Here is a 15,314-nt window from a genome sequence, read left to right as displayed (position 1 = left end):
CGGAGCAACCTCTGATTAGGGTGATCAGAGGTTGCATATGCGAAATAGAGATGGCATGTATCATGGCAAATCACAAGTTGATTAACCCACAATTTGCCACTGTTACATATGAACTGCGTAAGTAGAATATTTATTTAAAATATTTTTAGGATGCCCTTTAAGGGCAAAAACTCTCTCAGGGTGGCTTACATAATGAAATACAATAACAAGACAGCCAAAATTAATAAAATATTGCATTTTTTATTGTTTTTTATTTATTTTATTACATACATTTATATACTGCTTTCTAGTAAACTCTCAAATCAGTGTACATGAATAATAAAAACATATCATATAACAATAAAAACACAATAAAATAATCACAAGTTGATTATAACTGTACTGGCTGTGTCACCCCTCAGGGAAAGCCCACATGAAGAGGTAGGCCTTGAGCAGATATCTAAAGATCAACACTAAAATCAGTGTAATTTAGCTGCAATTGGGTCTTGATTTTTAGCTGCATTTGTGTCTTAGATTTTATTACTGTCTGGTCTGGATGTTTGTTATTGCTGGTGTTTATTGATTTTGTTTTTAATGAATACCAGCAAAAATAACAAACATTCAGCCTAGACAGTACTACAGTTCTAAGGCACAACTTCAGCTAAAACCAGGAACACTCGAATAAAACACAAACAAGAAGCAGCAACCCCCCCCCCCAACAGATGAGTCTTCGGGGTTTTCCTAAAAGCTTGCAATGATGGGGCCTGACAGACCCCAAGTGGCAACTCATTCCAGAAGAGAATCCTAGTTTGGAATATTTTATTCTCTCCTCCACCCCAGGAAAGGTAAAATTAATCATTTTCTAAATCAGCTTTGATTTGAAGAGATGTTTCAAAACTGTAAATTGTTCCTGGCATGTTCATAGAACCTTGTGATTAAGCTTTAATTTCTCCACCATCACAATCATCAAAAAGCTCTGCTCCCTTGACTGAGATAGAATGATGAACTTAATGTTTCTCTCCTGTTTCTTCTCCTGTAGGGGATGCTCACATTGAACTGGAGCATGCAGCTAATCCAATGAGTTCTCAAAGCATGAAGCAAGACTCTCCTGTAACGTGCATGTGATGTGAACAATCTGGGAATGCAGTGCCCTGTTGAGAGACTCTTCGCTAGAGAAGCGCACCTCCTTGTTCAAACAAGAAAACCAAATGCAGGGATTTTTTAAAATACTGTTTGCTCTGGTGCACTGTGGTACTTCATACGCACATTCTTGGTGAAGGCTTGCTAGGGTTCTTTTTTCTTTCAATACAAAACTAGCAAGATGATTGACCTGAGCTTTCTCACGGATGAGGAGCAAGAGGCAATCTTGAAGGTGCTCCAGCGGGATGCAGATCTGAAGAGAGTCGAAGAGGAGAGGGTCAGGTGAGCACTGCAAAATATTCCATGCTGTGGGCAACTTGGGGGTGTAGCTCACAGCAAGTGCGTGCGTGCGTGCGTGCGTGCGTAAATTAACTTGCTCAAACCTTGGCTCCCTCCAGATTTGCTGTGTTTATTGCCATCAGTAAAGAAGTGTTTTTCTAATGGATCTAATAGTTGTGCATACAAGGCCAATCCATGCATTAATGCTCTTGAATTCTGTAGCATCAAAGTCAGCATGGATGGATTTCCAGAGGGTAGCAGCAAAATGAAGAGTCTTGTGGCACCTTAAAGGCAAACAAATTTATTCTGGCATAAGCTTCCATGGACTATAGCCCACTTCATCAGAGGCATGGAGCATTGTGGAGAGTTTCAGGTTTATGTAGGGTACATATGGCGGTGGGGTGAAGAATTACAAACAGTGAGGTCAGAAGGAAATTACATGTAGAAAGTGACAGTCACGTTATTTCCAATGCGCATACTGCACTTTAAGAACATAAGAAGAGCCATGGTGGATTAGACCAAGGGTCCATCTAGTCCAGCATTCTGTTCACACAGTGGCCAACCAGCTGCCCACAGGAAAGCCACAAGCAGGACACGAATACAACAGCACCTCCCCCATGTCCCCCAGCAACTGGTGTACATAGGCTAACTGCCTCTGGTACTGGAGGTAGCACATAGCCATCAAGACTAGTAGACATTGATCGCTTTCTCCTCCAGGAATTTGTCCAACCCCTGTTTAAAGCCATCCAAACTGGTGGCCATCACTACACCCTGTGGTAGCGAGTTCCATAGTTTAACTATGCACTGTGCGAAGAAGTACTTCTTTTATCTGTCCTGAATCTCCCACCAATCAGCTTCATAGGATGATCCCGGGTTCTAGTATTTTGAGAGAGGGAGAAAAATGTCTCCCTATCCATATTTTCACACCTTGCATAATTCTGTAGACCTCTGTCATGTCTCCCCTTACCCTCCTTTTTTCCAAGCTAAACAATCCCAGCTGCTGTAACCTTCTGTCATAGGAGAGATGCTCCAGCCCCTTGACTCTGAATTACTACTGTCAACAACGTGATTGTCACTTTCTACATTTAATTTCCTTCTAACCTCACTGTTTACCATCCTGTCCCCCCACCCATCTGTACTGCAAACAAACCTGAAACTCTCCATAATACTCCAAGTATCTGATGAACAGGGCTGCAGTCCATGAAAGCATGGATGAAAATGGTGATGATTTCTTCGACTATTTTCAGGGAGTATGACACAGGATTGTTACTCATGGCATACAGAATTTTATCGTGTCCCACTCTTTGTATCTGGAGAAATGCTGCAAAACCTATGAACAGGGATGGTGGTAGGATAAGCGCACAGAGACCCCATGCAGTGATCTCCATTTCATAATGCCTTTAGCTTTGTGGAAAAACTATTGCCTGTCTTCACTTTAAGCTAAATGTTCTTTGGCTACTTGTGACTTTTTTGAGGGGTTGGACATGAGTGACACCCTTGCTTGGGATCATATCTGTAAATGGCAAATGCCTTCATTCCAGCTTTTAGGTCTTTTTGCATGATCAACCACAGCAAGATGCCCTCACCATGTTTTATCTTTTGCAAAATGTCCCCTTTTGCAAAATAAATGCTTCTTGATGACAGTAGCAGAATGTCCCATCCATGCACTGGTTGGTTTTGGGATGATAAAACATGGAAAGATGTGCAGATCCAGCTTGCGCACTGTGGAAGACTCATTGTTATGTGGTTCTAAGTAATTGCAGTGTAGGAATCCCTGACACTTAGAAACACACAATAAAAATAAATCTGGTGCCCTGGGACTTTGACCATCCTGGCCACTGGCACCACGAAGTCTGTAAGAGTGGAATGTTGTGGATGTGTTTACATTAGGAAAAAACCCTCTGGTCTTTCAGGCCTTCCTCTCTGGCTGAAGCCCTTAGAATAGCAAGCAATGCTTTTTGTTTTTTGTTTTTCAAGCCTGCTTTTCATTTGCTTGTTTGATCATGTCAGCTGAGAAGGAGAACAATGACATGGCTGATGCTTGGCCTACAATAGCATCCCTGTGCACACCCTTAATGTTTACCTCAGTGTGGTACAGTCCTCCTTGTAGGCCCCATAACAAACGCTAGTAGCAGGGGGTGAAATGTTTTCCCTAAGCCATGGTGTCTGTAGAAAGAGGATGTTCACCTCCTGTTCTGTTGCATTTTCTCATCCCCTGACTCATGCTGGCTCTGAAGCACAACTGAAGTCCTACTTTCTATGGTCTGTGAGTGAAGAAAGGCATGGGAAAACTCCTCAAAGTTCCATTCCTATTTATTTATTACATTTATATCCCACCTTTTTTCCTCTTTAAGGAACCCAAGGTGGCATACATAATCCTCCTCCTCTCCATTTTATCCTCACAACAACAACCCTGTGATGTAGGTTGGGTGGAGGGTCAGTGACTGGCCCAAAGCCACCCAGTGAGCTTCCATAGCTGAGTGGGGACTAGAACCCGGATCTCCCGACTCCCAGTCAAGCACTCTAGCCACCACACCGCTCTGGCTTCTACTTGCATAAGCTCTAGAAGCTTTGACTGTTGGGGTGAAATTGAGAAGCTCACCTATCTGGAAACTTTGCAAGGCCTTTTTGCTCAAGGTTCAGCATGGACTGAAAAGTCTCCTTGCAGGGCTATTCAGAACAGTACGTTGGCTTTCAAAATTCCATCAGGCTGCAGCGGTCTGACAACTGGTCTTTATAAGGTGCTCTGGGAGACATTTTGGCTGAAAAGCAGGGTAAAAATGCTTAACAAATAAAATCTAGCACTACCACTCTTCGCCCAACTATGAAAAAAGATTAAAGTCAGATATTCCTCCCCCCCGATATTCGTTATCTAATAATCCATTCTTCAGTTTAGAAGGTATATTTGCACAACACTTTAAGTCAGGAATCCTGTCTTAGACCACAATCTGCATGAGCTTTATGCTGATGCATGTCCTGTTTTGCTAATCCCATTTCTGTAAGTGGATAAACAAACCAGGCATGGATAGCTGTACCACCATTATATTGGAGGACAAAATTGCATATAAAGCCTGTCTCTTCAGTTATGAGAAATGAGGAACTCTAGGGATGTTTGTGATAGGTGGTTTGCAGAGAAGGGATGCAAAAACTAAAGATTGTTTTCCCAGGCATAAGAATTAGTGATGGAGAATTCCTGTGGTCTAGTGGCTCTACAGCTGGGTGACTTTGGGCCAGTCACACACTCTCAGCCCAAACTACCTCACAAGGTTGTTGTTGTGAGGATAAAATGGAGAGGAGGAGGATAATGTAAGCTGCCTTGGGTTCCTTGCAAGAGGAAAAAAGGCGGGATATAAATGCAATAATAAATAAATAAATACAGCATGCAAGTCAGGAGATCTGGCACACACACCAGGGCTTTAAATTCTTTGTTAACTGTTTCTGCAGAAGTGAGATTAAGTAATATTCATCACAAGGATGACTAAAAAAAAGTGTAAACACAGCAGGTTGGAGCTTCTGTATTGGCTTACATAATCACTGGCATAATACGTTTCAGTGAAGGCCGTTCACATGTTCAGTGGAGACCTATTTCAATGAAATGTGATGTACATGAGAGACTGAGAAGGCTGCCTTCTACAAAGTTGGACCATCAGTCCAGCTCCCTTGGCATTATCTACCCTGACTGGCAGTTGCTCTCCCAGGGTTTCAGGTAGTGCTGTGCCGAAAATTTATCCCATATTTTTTTCAACCATTCTCATTCAATTTGATAGAAAGGAAATTGCTTTCGAAAAGGAATTCAAAGGAGAAGAAATTTCGGAGAAATTCTCATGGGTTGGGTTCAGGGTTCTTGTGCTTCCCTTACTTAGGAGGTGGCCGAGGAGTGAGCACAAGTGTCCTGTCATTGTACAATCATCTCTGTGGCAGCCTGTCGCCTCCTCAGCTTCCCACACTTCAACTAAAGCCCAAGGGGAGACATAATGAAATAATTCCTCCCATAGGGCTTTTTCAGACCAGGAAGCACAGGCAGCCTGGGAGGCTGCAGGGCAATTGGGAGATGTGTAATAGAAAGAAAACACACACATACACGCAGCACCCTTCACCGCATCGGAGTGATTAGGTAAGTTCAAAAACACCAGAATAAATTATAAAATGCCCTGAGAATGATGCAGGAAAGCGGAAGCTTCAGCACTTATAGTGGCAGTAGAAACCCCCCAAAAACATTAGGAAAAAAGAAAGAACCTGTGCTACAACCCCTGCCAATTGTGAATCCTATCTATGAGAAATTGTTGGAGAATTTCTCCTCCCCTTGGAGAAATTTGTTGAAATTGTCCCCCCCAATTTCTCTGCCCACAAATACGCTGGAGAATTTGGAGAGGCCATTTGTGCACAGCTATAGTTTCAGGCATTGGTCTTTCCCAGCCCTACTTGGAGAGGAGATGGCTAACGATTGAACCCGGGACTTTCTGCATCACTGACTTCCGGCCTTCCCTGAATGAAAAGTGTGCACATTAGTCTTCAGTTACCTGACCTACCAGGTAGTAGATTACTGCAGGAGACCTGACTGAACTCACTCCAGGTGAAGCAGCAGCAGAGAATAGATTGCACTGCCCGAACACACCTACGATAGATGTGGCATAGGAACATTATCTATAAACCTGTGCCTTGTATCAATCAGTTCAATACTCTAAGCCACCCTTCTCCAGCCTGGTGCCCTCCATATGTCTTGGACTACACATCTGGAGTGTGCTTGGACTCACACCTCCTGTCCTGCTAATACGATCCCATCATGGTAATGCTATATCCCTCTTGTGCATTTATACCTCATAACACACACAATGACCTCTGTGGTATTTTGGATAATATAGAATAAAAAGTGGGAAATAATGCTACAGAAGCGATATGTGGAGTCTGTAATGTGCCCCAACAGTTATCAGTGCACTTCATGTAGATCTAGCCCAGGTTAGGGAAGGTTGCTTTAAGCAATGTTTTTATTCTCTGAGTTGATTGTAGCCCTCTCATTAATCCTCTCTCTTTCTGGCCAGCTCAGATTAGGGTGGGCAACTTGTGGTCCTCCAGATGTTTTGGCCTACAATTCCTATCAGCCCTATCCAGCATAGCCACTGGTGAGGGATGATGGGAATTATAGGCCAAAACATCTGGAGGGCCACAAGTTGCCCACCCCTGGTTTAGAATATTATGGCCACCACATGGCCCACAGCCTTTGTGCAACAAGATTAGGAGTAGATCTTGGGGTCATACACTTCCTCTCTCCCACTTCTCCTTATCCCTTCCTGTGGTGGGAAGTCTGTGACTGAGCCATATTTGTTTGTATGTCATGCCCCCCCCCCAGAGGAGTCCTCCTCAGAAGAGCTAGAACTCCCAGATACTGAGGGCACCCCGAACAGTCACTGTCACCAGACCAGGAGGAGCCTGGGCCTTCGGGAGAGAGGGCTGCAGGTCTGTCCCTGTCAGGTGGAGGGGCCTCTGCCTCTTAGGCAGAGGCTGAGCAATCCCCTGGCCCCCAGCAGCGTCGTTGCCTCAAGTGACAGGCCAGTAGGGCTCCTGTGAGAAGGAGTGCTTGCTTGCAAGGAAGGACTCTTCAGGAGAAAGTGACTGCTCATGAGTAGGGCTCTGACCAGGGAGCTGTAATGTACTGCAGCTGAGCCCTGGGTGGGGCAGCAGGCCTTGGTGTTAAAAGCTTCAGTGTCTGCCTAGCCAGTGCTGGAAACAATGCTGTTCTTCCAGCTCCCATGTCATCTACCTTGCCTCCTGGATCTTGCTCTGTGATTGATGCTCTGTGTTACTGACCCTTGGGCTCCTTCTTGTCTCTGCTTCTGGACTGTATACTGTATCTAACTGCCTAAATGTGTATTGACTTCTGCCTGTTATCTCGACCACTCTTGCCTTAGTCTGACTGCTTGCCTGTGCTTTGACCTTTGCCTGCTATCTCAACAACTCCTGCCTAGTCTGAACCCCATTGGACTGAAACCTGTGTGCTTGAACATTTGCTGGCTTCATTGCCTTGCTTTTTGGTTAGCCTTGTGCTAAGAGTCTGCTGTAGTCAATGAAGAACTGTATACTAGAGCTTTTGGAGCTTGCAAAATAGGTTCAAATTATATGTGATGGTGGCAGATCTGTGCGTGTTAAATCCAATTCTGCCCCAATAATGTAAGGAGGGGGGTGGGAATAATCCAACAATAAATGAAAGGTGCATACAGGTGAGGAGTGCTGAGCACTCTTTGTATCCACCACTGAGTTTCCCTCAGCCCCTCTCTCAGAGCAATCTCCTCTGATGCTGGGATTACTTCCAGGACTGGAGCCTGGCTGGGGAGGACAATTGCCTCTGGACACAGACTATCCCTTGCCTTGTCTCTGCATGTCCCTCTTGCTTTTTTAAATCAGACCCCCAATTCTCCTTTCTATGTGATTGAAGCAGATCTGCTTTTCAGCTCACAGTTCTGCTGCCAAGATGTGTAGTTTGAGCCACAGAACCTGCTTTCTACCTTTATTTATTTATTTATTTATTTATTTATTTATTAAATTTATTAATCGCCCATCTGACTGGTCACCCAGCCACTCTGGGCGATGTACAACCCACCATAAAACAATTTAAAACAGTAAAATTTTACCATAATTTTTTTTTTTAAATACCCTAACCCACCCCAAATGCCTGCCTGAACAACCACATTTTTAATGCACGACGGAAGCTCATTAAAGGGGGGGCATGATGGAGTTCCCTAGGGAGGGAGTTCCACAGAGTGGGGGCCACCACAGAGAAGGCCCTCTCCCTCGTCCCCACCAGTCTAGCTGTCCTGGCTGGGTGTGTTCATTCATTCTCTCTCTTTCTCTCCCCCACCCTGCATATATACATGCACTAATCACGCTTGCAATCATGGGGCAGAATCCAACTGGGTGCTTATACCCCCACCGATTCCTTTCCGCCCCCCGATTCCCTTCTACAGGTGGTGAGTCGTTCCAGTTCCATTGGGCAAATGGGACCCATCACTTATGCACAGGAGATTTAGTGATTCCTAGGGGAAGCCCCATTTCTGGAAGGAGGCAGATTGGCAGAGCTCCCTTATGTGAACTCTGCTGACCTGCCTCCTTCCAGAAATGAGTGTTTCCGCTCTTTTTGGATTGCCCTGGAAGCACTAAATTGCTGTTCCACAAATGATGGGGGCCACTTGTGCAACGGAATTGGCGGGGTTGGAAGCACCCTGTTGGATGCTGCTCATGATGTATCATATTCACTGAAGAAAACATTTAATTTTCATGAATGTGGCAGGTGCCAAAATGCAGTTGTGGAACGTGTTTGTGTGCCTGCGATGTTATATGAGAGAATATTGCTACCATCAAACAGGGGTGTCTTGTTCTGTGGCCCCTTGAGGCTTGCTGGGGAATCTGGGAGCAAGATCAAACAGGAAAGTGGGCCAAGGCAGGGAGAAAGTAAGAACTTGAATAGCTCCAAGTGGGGTTTCCTGGCTGGAACTTTCTCCTATTAGGACAGGCATTGGCAGCTTCTGGCCATTCAGATGTTTTGGCTTATATCTCCCATCATCCCTTGTATTGGCTATGCTGGCTAGAGGTGATGGGTGTTGTAGGCCAAAACATCTGGAGGGCCACAGGTTGCCCACCCTGTACTAGGAAAATAGGAGGATGTTGTTTCAGCAGGCAGCTAAAGCCAAGTCAAGCTTTATGTAGGCTGAGAAAGCCTGTAGTGTGGTCAGCTCTGCCCCTGCTGGTGGAGTTGACTGCATTGTTAAAGGGCTGTTGCCTAATTTTGTAGCCTGAGCCTTCTGTGAGGCTGGAGAGCTGAAGGTGTGAGGGCAGGGGATCATAACAATGGGGGTGGGGTAAAAGACATCCTTTGACATGTGATCCAGGCAGTAGGAAAGCATAAGGTTTTGTACTACTTCAGTTAAATCACTTTACAAGTTTCTCCCCCATGGATGCAAGTGGCATTGTGCCTATGTGGTAGGGTGTGGTGTGCATTTAAGATCAATATTTACTTTTTGGAGTGTTACTTCTCTTCAGTCATCGATTTGTTTAAAGGGCTGTTATCTGGTATAAATTACTGTGCAAATAAGTCCTGATACTTACAAAATCTGCACCTCCTAGGTATAAATCCTTTCAGGGTTAGTTCACACAAACCCTGAATGAGGCTGTAAAACTTTTCTTCAACTCAATCACTTCAGACTGCAGAAAGGAGTATGTGTGTTCAGTGGCAGAATTCTTCCACCGGTCCTTTAGGTAATATCCCAGGCTGTTAAGGATTGAAAAGGTCAATGCCTTCTCTTGTAATAGGCAACAAAATCAGTTGGAGTGTGCTTATAATTGAGCATGAACCAATTTTTTGGTTGCTACGTTTTGCATTGCTTGCAGTTTCTGAAATGTCTTTAAAGGCAGCCCCATGCAGAGAGCATTGCAGTAGTCCAGTGTGGATATAACTAAGGCATTTTACTTTGTTGTTATCATTATGTATATACTGTGCTTCCACAAATGTTACCAAGATGGTGTGCAGCAATTCAGATAAAAACAGTGATATATAAATACGTCGTAAAACCATATAAAAACATTGAAACTGCCAGATGCACACGTACAGTTGCAAAATCTCATTGTTCAGTAAGAGGTAACGAGTTTATGTAGTACTGTGAAGCCACTGTAATTTATGGCAAATATTACCAGTCTCTGCCCAGTGCATAGTAAGTATCCGTCGTTACTATGAAGGGTAGCTACCAGAAACAGTTAAAACAGTGGGATTTAGCAGCCTGGCTGCTGCATTCTGAACCAGTTGAAGTTCCCAAGTACTCTTCAAATGCAGCTATATGTGGGGCACATTGCAATAATGTGGACTATTGTATGTAACTAAGGTATGTGTCTCCATGGCCAAATAAATAAATCTCTGTCCTGCAGGAAGGGTCATAATTGGCAGGCCAGTCTCAGCTAGGCAAGATCATTCTAAATTTTTCTGTTCCATTTTTCTTTTCTTTTCAGAAGATCACTACAAACATTCAGGTTAACATCTTTGATTTTTTAAATTGTCATTTTGAACACTTTGGGAGGGTTTTACCTTAAAGGTGGTCTAAAAATAATGTTAAATAAATAAAATAGACAGTGATGCATGATGATGAGCTCTGAACTTGAAGGCTTACTGCAGACCAGTGTGTCTTGATGTTGAATTGCTTCAGCAAATGCTGCCATCTCACTTGCCCTCTTTCTTATTCTGTGGGACTAACATGGTTTGCATTTAAATGGCTCAACAACAGTAGTAACCAGTGGGACCTGCAACAAAATGTTGCAGTGTGGAGCCAGTCAGGGAGCCAGCCAGCCAAGCCCTTTTCCATTTACTCCATTCCATTCACCCTGGTTATTTGTCTCCCCACCTCTACCAAATGTGGGTTAGCATTCTGTAAATGAGCATGCTCAGTCCTAACTGGGCTGTTTATGGTGGCAATGGGAGCCTTTGCACCAAAGCAAACACCAGCTTCTGGAGAGGGATTTTCCTCTGGACCACAGCAGGGGAGGAAAGGATTAAATTCCCCCTACATGCTCCAGATAAGCTATCATCCCCTTCCCCAACTGTTTGCATTTAAAACAACAACACCCCTGCATTTTAATGCAGAGGTGAATTTAAATGTTTGCATGTAGTTTGGAATGAAGTGACTCAGGTTTTGTCTGACTACCTGCGCCACACCTTTTGTCAGCCTGAAGAACCTGGAGTGAATCACACTCTTCAGTTTCATAATGACCTGAGTCAGTAGCTTTTCTATTAAAAGCAATTCTCAATTTGTCATAGCAACATAATCAGATCAAGAGAAATCAGGGTTCTGAGCCTCCTCCCTCCATCTGCCTCAGGCATAGGGCTGACAATGCTTTAAATGAAAATTCTGGTAACTGGGTGGGGCCGGGGGGCAGGAATCCCAGAGAGGGTTTTTGGGGAGAAGTCCAGAAGTTTTTGACGTGACTCAAATATACCAGCTGACACACTGGCCCTGTTCAGACGTGCATGAGGGGAGGGCGGTTAGGGTAACTACGGAGCAGGGGTAGCAAAAACACAGTGCGTGCACCTGTCACATGACCGGGAACCACACGGTGCCATGTGGTTCCCATAACTATGCCCTCCATAGTTACCATAACCATCCTCTCGCCGCCATTGCTGGTGGTTCCAGTGGTCCTTGCGCCGTGAAAACGTGTGTGCTGGCCACTCCATCTGTCGGCATGCAACGGTGACCATAGAGAAAGTCTATGCTAGCTAAGGCGTCGCTGGAAGTGTGGTACACCCTAGGCCACGATCTCTATGCTTGTGGCCTAGAAACCGCCAGGAGCCCATTTTAACCACTGATGAGCCCGCCACACGTAACAATAAGCCGCCCCAGGGCCCCTTAACCATGCTGCAGGGGGGTGGTTAGCCAGTGTTGTTCCGGAACCATGGTCAGCATTATTTTCTCCCCGCACACAACATGCTAAGCCAACGTGGTTAGCACAGATTCCCTAACAACCATGGCTTAGCATTACGTGTGAAGAGGGCCACTGGGTTCCAGTCATCTAACGTGTACCGCTAAAAGCAAATGGGTGAGATGGGGGCACAACTGGCCATTTCCCTAGTCTTTATTTTGTGGCAATGTGCTGCACAGTAACCCTCCGGGTGTCTTTTACTGGTGAATTGGCAACCATACCAGGGACAGTGATGGCAAAACACAAGGACAGTTCACTGGGCTCTGCCCCTTGTTCTCCAGGACTTGGAAGCAGAGGTGCAGCTAGGTAATGTTAGACCCTGGACTTAATAGTCTTATGGGGGTCCTCTTTAGATGGCGATGTGTATTACTTTAGTTGTGAAGTTCACAACTAACATATATCTCCCCCACCCCACTGTCATCGCATGCTTTGCAACTGCTTCTATATTCCTGTCAACAGGATTGTGATAAAAAGCAGAGGAAATACCCCGAGCTTGTGCAGTTTTGAATACAAGAGAGTTTGCTTCTGCTGCCCTCATCCTCTGCTGCAGTCTGGGTGCACATTTGGGGCCCTCTGTGCTGTGAGGCCTTGGACTTTGGCCCCCAAATCCAACATTAGGTTCATCAGTGCATGGAGGCAAGTTGATCGTTTAGGGCAGGGCTGTGTCAACACTATAGTTGGGGTATCTTGAAGAATGAAAAAGCCTTCAAAAATCACAGGCTTCCCCATTGGTTCCAAGATCACTAAGGGCACGATCCTATGCACGTTCAGACAGAAAAAAGTCCTGCAACTCCCAGCATTCCTCAGCCAGCCACCCCATTCCTCTGCTTGCTATTGAAGTCCTTTCACGTCTAACAGAAAGCAGGAGAAGGTGAGTAATGGGACTTCAGAAGGAATCAGCCAGGAAGTATGATGGTGACATTCCCATTGCAGGAGGAGAGTTAAAAAGACGAAAGCATCAGGAAAATAAACAATCTGGTCCTTTAAAAACAAATGCACACATACCTTCAGAAGTCAGGGGGGCTGTTTGCATGGCATGACAGCCCATCGTGGGTTAATTTACCCATGAGGGTCTGCGGCATGTGCTGCCTGCAGGCCCTCTCAGAGGTCGAGAGCGGCCTGGGCTGCTTCCATTTTGTGATGCTCTTGGTATATTAAAAAATGAAGAAATGCCAAAACAAGGGTTACTGAAATTGTGGTATATTTTAAATATTTTCATTTAACAAATTAATGCTTTTAACCCAAAAAATGCAATGCAATAATTTGTAATAAATGTTCCTTTTTTATCTAATGAGTGCTTTTCTAGCTTTTTTTCCTGTGCAAATTCACCAATTACTCTGGAAAAATTTGGTTTTCTTGCAGTGTCACAGTTTATGTTAAGCATAGCAAGAGCATTCAAATGATTTTGTCCCACAGTTGAACGTTAGTAATCCTTGAGCTGCTTCAGCACACCGAAAGACCATTCACCTGAAGCTACTGATGCAGGTAGACTGAGAAAAATCCTCAATGCAACGGTGACATTAGGAAACACACCAGCAAGTCCAAGTTGGAGTATTTCTTGAAGCAATTCCTTTGGCTTACAATTTGACTTATAAAAAAGGGTTTAACCACTGCCTCTTTAAGTGCACTGGGAACTACACCCTCTCTTGGAGAGGCATTAACCAACTCTGAGGTCCATATGGTAAACCCAGTCCTGGCAGATTAAAATCTAGGAAGGGATGGAGCTGAAGGGCAAGCATTGGGTCTCAAACCAGTAAATAACTTGTCCACATCATTAGGTTGCACAAGTTGAAACCTTCCCAAAACAACACAACTAGATGGAATCCTGGCTGTATCCATCTCTGATGCTTTTCATGACTGGAAAAAGCTCACCTGCATTCCATTGTGCAGAAGCAATGTGGCAGACAAGATTGCTTCACTGCCATCACCACCACAGGTGGTTTCTCATCGTGCTTATCACAGGATTGCCACGTGTGCTCTGGATGATGACCCAGCTGTTTCATAGACTTCCAGCTCCTCAGAACACCAAGATGCTGATATGGCTCTATGACTGGGCCGAGGACACCTGGGAGTGATCGTATTTATGGCCCGAGGCATTTCCCCATTTTAAGAATTGATCAGGGCCTTGGCAGAACTAAGGGAACGCTCCAAGACCCCTCATGAAACTATCTGGATCCATCAGCCTCCAGAGGTGGACCTTTAAAATTGGTCCACCACCCTTGCAAGGGTTAAGAACAGCCAACAGGTCAAACTTGATCAGATTATTAACTGTCCATGACAACAGAGCTGCTTCTAGTTCCCACACCCATGGATCCTTTCCCCCTGAACCAGTACAGAAAACTGGTGTGGGGGGAAAACAAGTCCAGTGTATGTCCTGCCACATGTGGTGGGCTAGGTATTAATTAAGGTATTAATGAACCATGCTCACGGTAGTGACCATAAAATCCCAAGCTGTCTTAGACAAGAGAGAACCATTTGCAATAAAGATACAGAGAGAGCATAATTGAGGATGAAGATAAAGTACTCTGCACAAACCAACCAGATAATAGAGAACAGGATGACAATAATTTTACTCTTCAATTCCTTCAATTGCATTGGTTCAAACTTCATACTATGCTTCTCCATAGTGCTTATGCATGAACTACTGGACAAATTCTGTCATAGCAGTAAGAACTATACTCCATAAAGTTCCATCATATAGCTATGCTGGGCCAAAGCCGAAAGGACACTCAGCTGTGGATGTGTCTGGTGGTGAAAAGAAAATCCAATGCTGTAAAGAACAATATTGTTTAGGAACCTGGAATGTAAGATCAATGAATCAAGGTAAGCTAGAGGTGGTCAAACATGAGATGGCAAGATTGAACATTGACATCTTGGGAATCAGCGAACTAAAATGGACAGGCATGGGCGAATTTAATTCAGGTGACCATCATATCTACTACTGTGGGCAAGAATCCCTTAGAAGAAATGGAGTAGCACTCATAGTCAAGAAAAGGGTGGGAAAAGCAGTACTGGGGTACAATCTTAAAAACGATAGAATGATCTCAGTACGAATCCAAGGCAAACCATTCAACAGCACAGTAATTCAAGTCTATGCCCCAACCACTGATGCCGAAGAAGCTGATGTTGATCGGTTCTATGAAGACCTACAACACCTTCTAGAACTAACACCAAAAAAAGATGTCCTCTTCATCATAGGGGATTGGAATGCTAAAGTAGGAAGTCAAGAAATCACCGGGATAACAGGCAGGCATGGCCTTGGTGTACAAAATGAAGCAGGACAAAAGCTAATAGAGTTTTGCCAAGAGAACACGCTGATCATAGCAAACACTCTTTTCCAACAGCACAAGAGGCGACTCTATACATGGACATCACCAGATGGTCAATATCGAAATCAGATTGATTATGTCCTTTGCAGCCAAAGATGGAGAAGCTCTATACAGCCAGTCAAAACAAGACCTGGA

At 44.5% G+C, this 15,314-nt stretch overlaps 1 protein-coding gene across 5 annotated transcripts in view; it reads left to right on the top strand.

Moving 5' to 3' along the window:
* The window catches only part of SYTL2 (synaptotagmin like 2), a 99,681-nt gene that overhangs the window by 44,450 nt on the left and 39,917 nt on the right, over positions 1 to 15,314 (top strand). For all 5 annotated transcript variants that reach the window (XM_084842513.1, XM_084842512.1, XM_084842511.1 and 2 more), the window contains exon 2: positions 1,019 to 1,401. In XM_084842513.1, the coding sequence (XP_084698639.1) occupies positions 1,301 to 1,401 (101 nt within the window). In that variant the 5' untranslated portion in view covers positions 1,019 to 1,300. The remainder of the gene's footprint in view (positions 1 to 1,018; positions 1,402 to 15,314) is intronic.

Source organism: Heloderma suspectum, chromosome 3, assembly GCF_057233095.1.
Source record: "Heloderma suspectum isolate Gila_16-S chromosome 3, 16-S_ref, whole genome shotgun sequence".
Lineage (NCBI taxonomy): Eukaryota > Metazoa > Chordata > Lepidosauria > Squamata > Helodermatidae > Heloderma > Heloderma suspectum.
Note: the sequence above shows the minus strand (reverse complement) of the source record. Positions and strands in the feature narration are given on the sequence as shown.